Genomic DNA, 10,458 nt, shown 5'->3' with positions numbered 1-10,458 from the left:
TGAAAAAAATTAACCAATTAGCGGGCAGAGTTTAGGAGGCGCGACCTGATATTTACAACAAGTCGCATCGTCGTGACCACGAAGAATGTGTTGTGTTTACAGTTTAGAAAAAAAATGTCAGACCGAAAATGCACATAAAAACAATATAAAAGCATTCTTTTATTGGTACAGTAATACAATTTGCTGTGCACTACAGCTAAACAACAGGTACTGTACGTATTATATGTTAAATGTTAACTTTTTTCGTAGGCTAGTCATACCGAATTCACTGGACTAGCCTATCTATGCTGCTGCTAAGCCTATTTTTAGCGTCTAGGGCTAGGCCCTAACTGGCCTGCCTTATTCGGAAAGGATTTAATAGAAATGTTCCACAAACCGATCTTTCCGGAAAACCGAACATCGTAGCGAACATCGTATTGTGAGAGTGCACTGTACACACAAATAGATTCCTGTATTTATATTTCGTGGCATAATTTCCCATACAGAGACAACAGAAAGATTTTTCTGTATCTGTCAGTGTTACTTCATCGGGGGGGGGGGGGGGGAGCATGATAGCATGTCAAAAATATTGTATTTGGGCCTTCCGAAGTTGGCAAGATAGTGGCTAGTGAAAGGGATTGAGGACCAGTAAAAATATTAATTTACTGGTCCACTTGGCTAGTTAAAAAAAACCTTAAGGGAAACCCCTGTTGAAAATGTCGGCTTCATGAAAATGTACTTTTTTACACAGTAGGTGTCCATATGACTAACCATGATTTGCAAATGTCACTGTGTTTAAGCAACACAATTATTTTTTTTTCACCTGATGATGAATGTATTTAATCATATGAATTAAGAGATTTCGTATTGCGCCCTCTTATGCATAAATAATATTTAAGCCTTGAGGTGATGATAGTTCCAAGAAAATAGTTATTGTATAGCTCAATGTTTTTTTGTAACTGAAATTTTAACAGATCTCACAATTTATATACCTGTAATAAAATTTATCTTGTAGAAAAGAGGATGAATGGGAAGCTTATTTTCGTCGGGAAATCAATCGACACAACAAGGAACAGCAGCTTACATTCCACAAGGTCGAATGCTTATTCCATGCCACACTTATGAACATACAGTAGTCAAAAGTTGATAAAAGTGTTCCAAATCTGAAAAAGTAGAGGGGTACACTAACAACATATAATTTCAGCTTTACAGTGTTTTTGCATTTTATTATTTAGGCCTATTTTCTGTGCTGCCTATTGTATTAACTCTACAAAGCAGCAATGTATAGTTTTGCTAGTGCTACCTATATTTTCTACGCTTATGAAAATGTAAGGGGCACTGCAGCGATATGTATAATCTTTTTATTGATACATGTAATTTTCTTGACCAGGCTTCTCTGAAATATCACATGAGCATATATAAAAATATTTGTCACCTGTTTTTTTTTTTTGTAGGCCCACCTCCTCTGTCTTCTAGCCCTTGGACAGTATTGCAATAGTGTATGCAGCAACAGGACACTGCAGGCTCTATGTATGTCAGTCATTCCAAATAAATTTACTGAATCTGGAGAGTTTGATTTTGCATTCCTTAATAGATTTGTCCGTTGGTGAGTGATAATTATTTCATCAATTTTTTTTTATCGTAAAATGCACTACTGTACCATTATCATAGTTACCGATATTTTAGTAAAAACTGTATCCTAATATGTCATGCACTTGAATTGGTAGTCTCATGAGTCCCAAGTCTCTTGAAAGTTGAGGGAGTTTCCCGGAAATTAGGAAAGCCCCCACACTCCCGCAAACAAGAATTTCCTGGGAAATAACCCATCACTAGTCAATTCACACTATTTGTGGTCAGGTTCACACGAGAGCCCTAGTATTCGGATAGTTAGCTAACTGTTAGCACCCGTGTGAGAACACCTGATCGATTAGCGCTAACCGTTACCAGGATCTGGATACGCTAACGGTTAGCGAGCGCTATGGGTTAACAAGTTGAACTAGTTTCTATCATTAACCAATCATATGTACATATTCCCAATTTCCTATTGGCCAGTGATCCAATCATAATCTTCTTGGTATCTGGATCAGGGATTTTCTTGTGTGAACGCACAGGTGAGCGCGTATATTTGTAATCCCGATCCTGCTGACCGGTAGCAGCCGTGTGTGAACGTAGCCTCAATGTTTTTACTACATTATCAATTGTCTTCAGGTTAAGTCAGTTCTGATGGGTATCACCTTTCACAGAAAAATAAAATTGTGTTAAGAAGGCTCAATTAATTAAACATGGGGACTTTGTTGCTTTTTGAGGCTTCAAAAGGCAATATGAATATGAATGAAATGAATTGACTTCTTCCAACTTGGGACCCCTGAAGTCTACCACTAGGCTCATGTTGCATTGTAAGGACGCGGTCGTCGGCCGACACAATTCTATGACAAACGCAACACGATGATGCATGCGAAATGGATCGTTTCAAACGACGATCCGTTCACATTACCACTGACAATCAGCAGAGAGTGTTGTGTCGTTTAGCGCTCACAAGGACCGGGATTGGATTCGTTGTGCGACCTTTGTGCTGTAGGATGCAGCAAGTGCTCGGCTTAAAATTTACTCCCACCTACTCTTTTTTTGTTGGCTTGGATTGGATTGGATTATAATGTAAAAAATTTTTCTACTAAGTTCCATTTTGTATTATAATTCTCTTTTGTAATTTATTTTTGTCTGTAGTATAAATGAATTGTACAGAAAAAAGTTTAATACTTGCTTAGATTTATATATGACATGTCTTTAATTAATTTGTAGGTTCCAGTCTCTCTTTAAAATAATGTCTACAACCAAGGAGGACAACTACAAGAACTTTGATGAAGTACTATGTAGTCGGTTTGAGAAGTTTGAAGCAGCAAATGAAACAGAATTTGTCCATGTATGCAAAAGCGTTTTTCCCTTTTGAATGAGAAGAGTGATTTTTTATTTTTTAATATATTTATTTGGGACCTATAGACGAATCCAAGATAACTTTTTGAACGTCGCCCTCTTTTTTCGACGCCATTACTGGGATGGCATTTCCGAAGTTGGAAGATGTTTAAATACACAAAATATACCTAACTTTGATAAATTTTTAGTATGAATACTGACGGCTTTACTCAGCTGCAAAATAAAAAGCCGGATTTCTCAATAGTACCACAACGCATTGACATTTAGTAGTAGGCCTAGGTGTAGGGACGACTTCCGGACTCCCCAGTAATGGTGTCGACAACAGAGGGCGCCATACTTCTTGGATTCGTCTATGCTATCTTGATGGGTATATTTTATCAACTGGGTGTTTGGTTTTGAGTTCTGTTTAAAATGAAGTTAATTGTTTGTTATATTTGATGGCTGTACTGTATATGAAAAAGACAAAAGCATGTAGCGATGTGGTGAATATTGTAGAGCAGAGGTTGCAAGCATGGTGATGCAATAGTGATAGGTGGGTACAGGAGTGCTTAAACTCCCATTGGGCAGGCCAACACCTCTGGGCCCCTTCTCATTTCCCCTCCCTCAAAAGCTTGTACCACAGCCCTAGTGGCGGTGCCAGCAGTTGGATTAAATTCCCCCGGTGGACAGAGCTTGTCCAGCGGATGTTTCCGAACATCCAGAGGATCCTATTTCTAAAAAATCTCATTTAGAAGGGGGAACCCCTCTCAAACCCTTCTCCCAGCTGGGGGTTACGAGCTCAAGTTACCCTGTCTTACAGCTTAGTCCCCATGTGTATAAGAGACAGTATGTACATATTCCCAATTTCCTATTGGCCAGTGATCCAATCATAATCTTCTTGGTATCTGGATCAGGGATTTTCTTGTGTGAACGCACAGGTGAGCGCGTATATTTGTAATCACTTAACATCACGCATTCTAGATACTGTATGCCACTGTATATTTAATTGCCAATTGTACAATTATCTGCAACATTATGGAAACTGCTCCAGGAAGTTGAGTATGTGCGCTAATTGTTTATATTAGGGGTATATATCGTCACCGTATTTTCAAAGAGATACAAATTTCAATTTCGACCAAAACAATGTTTTGAGAAAAACATGTTTGAAGATTCACAAATCCGTACATTTCACTATCAAGATTTCGAAATATTGAATATTTTTTCACATATGTTTAAAGATAAAGCATTAAACGATTCAAATTTTCAATTTATTTTATTTTTCTTAACTTCAACTAACCTGTTAATTAACGTCAAATTTTTGTGTCTGTTCGTAAAAACAATATTCTATATACCCAGTATAGGTTGTTTACACATACAGCAAAGTTTGCGTCTCTTTGTGAAAACGAAAATCTCATTTTATGCTCTGTATGCTCTCCGTTGTCAGACACAAACTTTGTTTTCACCTACTGTATGTTTTACCATTGTAGTCAAGATTGATTATAGGCCTACAAACTAGGTTTATCCTGCTAAAGCCATTGTGGTTACTAATGATTCTACACTTGATGCATATGTATAGGCCTATTCCAGGTTATACTGCATGTAGGGTACTGCTATGCCTAGGAAGTTAGGGAATATAATTCTTACATCTAGCCCTACCCCAGCCAGGCTTCATTAACCTGATCACAACAATAGCAACGCTGCACTAGCATCTCCTGGTACCCCATTGGAAGTTTGTGTCTGTTCATGAAAACGAAAAAATCTATTTTTCTTGGTTTGTGCCCTATGGCTAATTAGCCTAATTAGCTAAATCGTGTAGTAGCAATTAGGTGAAAAGGTAAAATTTAATGTACTCAATCAAAACATCAAAGGAAAAAAAAATTGAAAAAATATGAGTTTTGAAGTATGTGTCTTTTCATGGTATCGGTGGGGATTTTATTGTGGAACCCATTTGTTAATGATAATATTTTAAATTTTTGTCCTTTCTTCTGTAGATATTTGCAAGTTTGTTACGGTGTCTTCAACTCAATGTTAGAGTGGTTTTCTCTCTGCAACCTGTTCCCATAAAAACGGAAAATGTTATCAAGGTTAGAAAAATGTGTTTTTTAGATTGCTATTCTATAGTAAACATTGATGTTTATATTTCTTAGAAAAACCTACAGTACAACTAGCCAGTGTTTCCAATTTTTTATACCATTATCTATGTACTTATACAGTAACAACGGCTGCTATGGTCATTGTGTGGTTTTTATAATTCTCATAATGAATCACATTGTCAACACCTTTATTAAACTTTTTTTTAGAAGGTAAAGCAGAAGTCATCTAAAGATGAGGCAAAGTCAAAACCTTCAAAAGCAAAACAACCTGCTGCTACCAAGCATACTAAAAAGGTGAACAATAGATGTAAGCTAAAAATAGAAAATGCAGATCTAGCAAATGGAGCATTACTGCCATCCAGACAGCTGAGAACAAAAAATGAGTCAAGAAGGACAAGCGCTTCCAAGGTTGTTAGTAAAGATGGTGGTTCCACAGATGTCATTGTCCTATCAGAGGACAATGACTCTGAACGTGACTTAAAGGTCAACAATGACAGAGATTCTGATGAAAATTGGACGTTTGTGAAGAGTGGATGCTCAACATCTATGGATTCAGACAGTGATTTTGAACCTGAAGTCACAAACACTTCCAGAGGTCCAAAACTCAGTGCGAAGAAGAAGTCTATATTGTCAAAGAAGGGAGTTTTGTTTAATTCTGAAAAGAGTGTTGAGGTCATTGGTGAAAAAAAGAAAACATTTCAAAGTGGTAGGTCACTGTGTTTGTATCACCTGCATTTTATAGCTTGAGTTGAAGAACCATAGTTTTAATTTAGAATAAGACACGTCCTGCCAGGTTTGTTGACAATCAGTCATGTGACATAGTGGGTATAACTATTTAGAATTTACAGTGTGATCAGTGTCAAAGTATAGAAAAAGATAATGTTATGGTTGCGAAAACAACCACCCACTCTTAACGTGAGAAAAAAATGGCAAGGAAAGGCACTACGATTGTTCAGAATAGTGTTTATTTACTTAATATTCTAGCATTCTCTTTGCTTTTTATGCTTTGGAATTTATGTGATCCTTTGTAGACCTTTGCTACCCTAGAAATCGTAGCTTGTCAAAAATAAAGTTTGCTGATTGAAGTCTTGGAGCATGAACAAAATTATTAAGTTCATTTCCAATCAATTTGTTATAGTTTACTGCCATCCAACATTATGCAACATCAAGTATGTGCTTTACTGCAGAAACACTCCGAAGTACCCACGCATTTTCATATTACCGAGCGTCGCTGGCCCTATCTGTTTACAATTTATACCCAATATACGTCATGTGACCTACCTAGCAGAATATGTATAGTATATTTTTATTTCAGCTGTGTATGGACCCAAAATTGTCTCTGCTGCAATTATACTTTGTTTTAATATCCACAGGATCTGATGTATGGGTTGAGGTTTTCCTTGAGTCAAACAAAAAGTGGGTTTGTATAGATTGCATGAGAAGTATTTTGAACTGTCCGGGAAAGTGTGAAAAATATGCAACTCAGCCGTTGGTTTATGTCCTGGCATTCTCTAAAGGTAAACCTGATGCTCGCTTTTTTGTTACGACCTGTCTTGTTTCCATACACTGTCACCAGAGCAGTTACAGTTCATCCTCCAATTCGAGACCACTGTGGGAACTGAAAATTTAGGGTGGTCTCGGGGTTTGGTCTCTGCTTAGAGGGTTATCTGTTTGTTAAAAGATTGATAGGTTATTGAGGGTTCCTGAATTAGAGAGTGCACTGTTTCTTAAAATCCATTCTGATGATGGTCAGTGTGGTGCGACAAGTTTGGTTTCCTATTTTGGAAGACTAATATCACATGATAATCAGGTTTAAAACACCTGCTAACTTTGCCTACACTAACTCCCACATTCACCCCTAAATACTTCACAGCATTTCTTCAAATATACAGTATTGGTTTATTGCAATTTTAATGAGAACTATTTTTAAATTTGAAGATGGAAGCATCAAAGATTTAACCCAGAAATATGCATCCAAGTGGACACACACCATGAAGCTACGGATTGACTACATTGAACCAAAATGGTGGCAAGCGACCCTTAAACCATTCAGAACAAAAGATAAGAAACAGGAAGAAACAGAAGATCGTCAGTTACAAGGTAAACTTATTCCTGTATCATACGCCTAGACCCAGAACATTTATATTCTTTACTTTTTTGAGAAAGTGGGAAAAATAAAGTATGTCATTATTACGTCGGAATGTGACTCAATAAAATACTGTAGTCAGATATATAGAGTACTACAGAGATACTGCTCCGTTGCTAATGTTGCAAATTGTGTTCAACTGGAAGCCATTTTCTCCACTGACAAACCATTGATCCCACTTTCTAACGTAATTATTAAGATGTTGTATCTTAGTTTTTCTTTGTAAATTTTAATTGATGATATAAATGTATGTGTGATAACTAATATAATGCAAGCTTTGTGTTTTTAGTACATTTTGATGGTAAAATATTAGATTTTAAAATGCCTATTCCAGAAAGCCTATGAAGTCATTCAAGCGTAATGAACGGTATCCAACGTCTGGTTGGTGACATGGCACCACCTGGCATTGTGACCACACGATTGTGATACCCTATATGTATCAACTTTAATAAACAAGCTAACCAACTATGAGACAATAGTTACTAAGATGGATGACTAGCCCTCTATAATTCAAGCTGCTTAGGCGTCGTTACCCAGACATGAATTATACCACATGAATTATACCACAGTCATGACAATGTTTTATTCTAATCTTTATTTTTTATTGAATTCTAGAAAGCTTGTTGAATAAACCAATGCCCACTTCCATCAATGATTTTAAAAACCATCCGTTGTAAGTATAAAGTATATATTTATAATAATTTTTATTGTTGCTTTGAATGTCTTTATGATATCAAGATTATTACAGTACCTGCATAACTGTTCAAAATCTATGATGTGAATCATATGACATGACTTGTAACCATTTTATGAAATTATACAATATCAACAACCCATGACATCATTATGACATAATTGTATGTTGTTGTGTTTGGCTACAGTATAATGTCTGTATTACCACAAGCATTAATATATAATGTTTGTATTGTTTCTCAAAACCATTAATTTACATATCTAATCACCTTATCTTTCCTTGTTTGAAGGTATGCACTAAAGAGACACCTGTTAAAATTTCAGGCGATTTACCCAGAGTCAGCAACCATCCTTGGGTATTGCCGAGGGGAAGCTGTCTACTCGCGGGATTGTGTCCATGAGGTAAGATTTATGTTTGCTATGTTCCCGGAAGGGCAAGGGACACCCACTTGGGGACCTCTGGAACCCCCCATTTGTACAGTTCAAACATGCCTTGCTAAGCTGTCAAATTTTAGGGATTAACTGTTTAGTGTGAGCAGTGCTATTGTATGTGTGAGTTGCAGTGGTGGCGCCAGCTGTTTCCCGACAGGGTGCTGGTACCTCCGACACGGGTTAGTACCCCAACAGGGAGACTAGTACCCCTGACGTGGGACTCTTAACTTGCATGGTTTTCTATCAAATTATCGTTTTTAAATTTTTAATAAAAAAATTCCCAGACAAATTAAAATTTTCCCCGACCCGGGGAGGTGGCTACAGTGTAAACCCCCTTGTCGGGGAGCTTGGACCCCTCGTCGGGGAATTCCTTGTGGTGTCCCTGTTTACTGGTCTTTCTGTAATCATAAATCACATACAAGTTGGATTGTCCATGCGACTGATACTCTTTTAACAGACTGTTTTTTTAGGTATCCCATGTGCCAAAACAAGTGTACATGTATAAACATACTTTTTTTAAATGTTATCAAGTTATGTATCATCAAAATGGTGTGTCTGATAAATTATATGTTCAGATGTCTTATACAGTCTTTTTCATTGCCGGCAAGTTAACACAACAAACAAACATACGTACTGTACGTTATTTGTATGTTAAGTCTCTGGTTTTGCAGTGTATAACAATGAAGTAAAAAATGCTAGAATGTTACCCCGGTTTTGACAAGTATAGTCATGCTAGCTCCCTCGGGAACACCATATGGGACGAGTATACTCATCGCTGGCAGCAAACGTGTTAAACTAGCACTTGATTCCCACAAGACAAAATGTTATGTGGGGCGTGTGATAAAAAATGCTACATGGACTCCTTAGGATTTTCTTTTTTAGCGCCTCGTTAACTATCGGTAGATTGGAAGACAGGCTGATAAGATACTTAAGAAAAAGTGTGTAAAGTGAATGCACAAAGACTTTCTACTTCGTCTGTTTCTTCTTTAAGCTTCATGCAAAAGAGGCATGGATGAAGCAGGCAAGAGTTGTACGCATTGGAGAGGAACCTTATAAAATAGTGAAAGCTAGACCAAAACTGGTAAGTAGGTTTACTCTAGTTTTAAATACATTTTTTGTCACAATAATCATAAATAAAAAAGTACACAAAACAATTGTGCTTTCATATGTTTTAGAAGGTTTGGTCATTACTATCTATATATTCAAATGTTATTTTATAATGATAACATAGATATTTTTAGCATTGTAGTTAAGTGATGTACAGTAGTAAACAGATTTGTTTAAAGTCTTTGCACACAAGCCGGAAAAAGGTCAAACATACCATGAATTAATGAAAAATTAGTGCACGGTTTGGGATAGGAAAATGTTATTGTTACGGGTGACAAATAGTATACTGTTATAAATTTATAGTACAGTATTTATCTGGTTATTGTATTTTGTTTGGTTTTGAACAGCGTCAGAAAAAGACAGGTGAAAGTCCACCACCGTTGCCAATCTACGGTTACTGGCAGACAGAAGAGTATATGGCAATGCCAGCAGTTGACGGTAAGATTCCACGTAACGAACATGGCAATGTGGAGCTGTATAAACCTTGTATGTTACCAGCAGGAACTGTGCACATTCAGAGTAAGAATTGCAATATTAATTTTATATTTGTTTGTGATTTAAGAATTCAAAGTAGAGAAGTGGGACTTTTTTTTTTTGTAGACAACATTAGATCCACCTTAGTTGGGTGCTGAGGTACAACATTTTATGGATATGCACCTGGCCAGAAATGGCCCTCCCAGAATAAAATGTAAATAGTTTTTTTTTTCTCCACTTGATTAAATATTTTTTTAAAAGTTTAAAATGGGAGGGGGAAACTGCTCCCACCCCTTGAATTTGTCTATGTTCATATTATTATTACCACTACAGTAACATCTCCCAATTACGAACCTCCCATTTGAGGCATGTTGTGGCAAAATGGTTAAGTTGTCGCACAGGCCAGTATTGAGTAAATGAGCTTTAATATATAGGAGCTCAAAAAGTTGCCTAAAAATCCAATTTTTTTTTCACTACAAATAAACAGTTTAATGTATTATTAATCATGTCCCAAAGTATTAGTTCTGGAAGTGGTCAACAAATTGTTTATTTAATGTTATTTAGATAGTTAATTCTATTAAACAATGTATGCACAAATAACTTTGGAAGGCAATTACTCAAAAT

General features: G+C 36.6%; 1 protein-coding gene across 2 annotated transcripts in view; it reads left to right on the top strand.

Moving 5' to 3' along the window:
- The window catches only part of LOC117119564 (DNA repair protein complementing XP-C cells homolog), a 20,921-nt gene that overhangs the window by 4,656 nt on the left and 5,807 nt on the right, over nt 1–10,458 (top strand). Inside the window, exons 3-13 of one of the 2 annotated variants that reach the window (XM_033264396.1) lie at nt 995–1,073; nt 1,434–1,585; nt 2,779–2,899; nt 4,881–4,973; nt 5,190–5,688; nt 6,356–6,499; nt 6,921–7,082; nt 7,744–7,801; nt 8,112–8,223; nt 9,245–9,334; nt 9,708–9,879. In XM_033264396.1, the coding sequence (XP_033120287.1) occupies nt 995–1,073; nt 1,434–1,585; nt 2,779–2,899; nt 4,881–4,973; nt 5,190–5,688; nt 6,356–6,499; nt 6,921–7,082; nt 7,744–7,801; nt 8,112–8,223; nt 9,245–9,334; nt 9,708–9,879 (1,682 nt within the window). The remainder of the gene's footprint in view (nt 1–994; nt 1,074–1,433; nt 1,586–2,778; nt 2,900–4,880; nt 4,974–5,189; nt 5,689–6,355; nt 6,500–6,920; nt 7,083–7,743; nt 7,802–8,111; nt 8,224–9,244; nt 9,335–9,707; nt 9,880–10,458) is intronic. The other variant, XM_033264395.1, reaches the window with a different exon arrangement.

This window comes from Anneissia japonica, unplaced genomic scaffold, assembly GCF_011630105.1.
Source record: "Anneissia japonica isolate Jap-2015-1 unplaced genomic scaffold, ASM1163010v1 scaffold287942_len87506_cov169, whole genome shotgun sequence".
Lineage (NCBI taxonomy): Eukaryota > Metazoa > Echinodermata > Crinoidea > Comatulida > Comatulidae > Anneissia > Anneissia japonica.
Note: the sequence above shows the minus strand (reverse complement) of the source record. Positions and strands in the feature narration are given on the sequence as shown.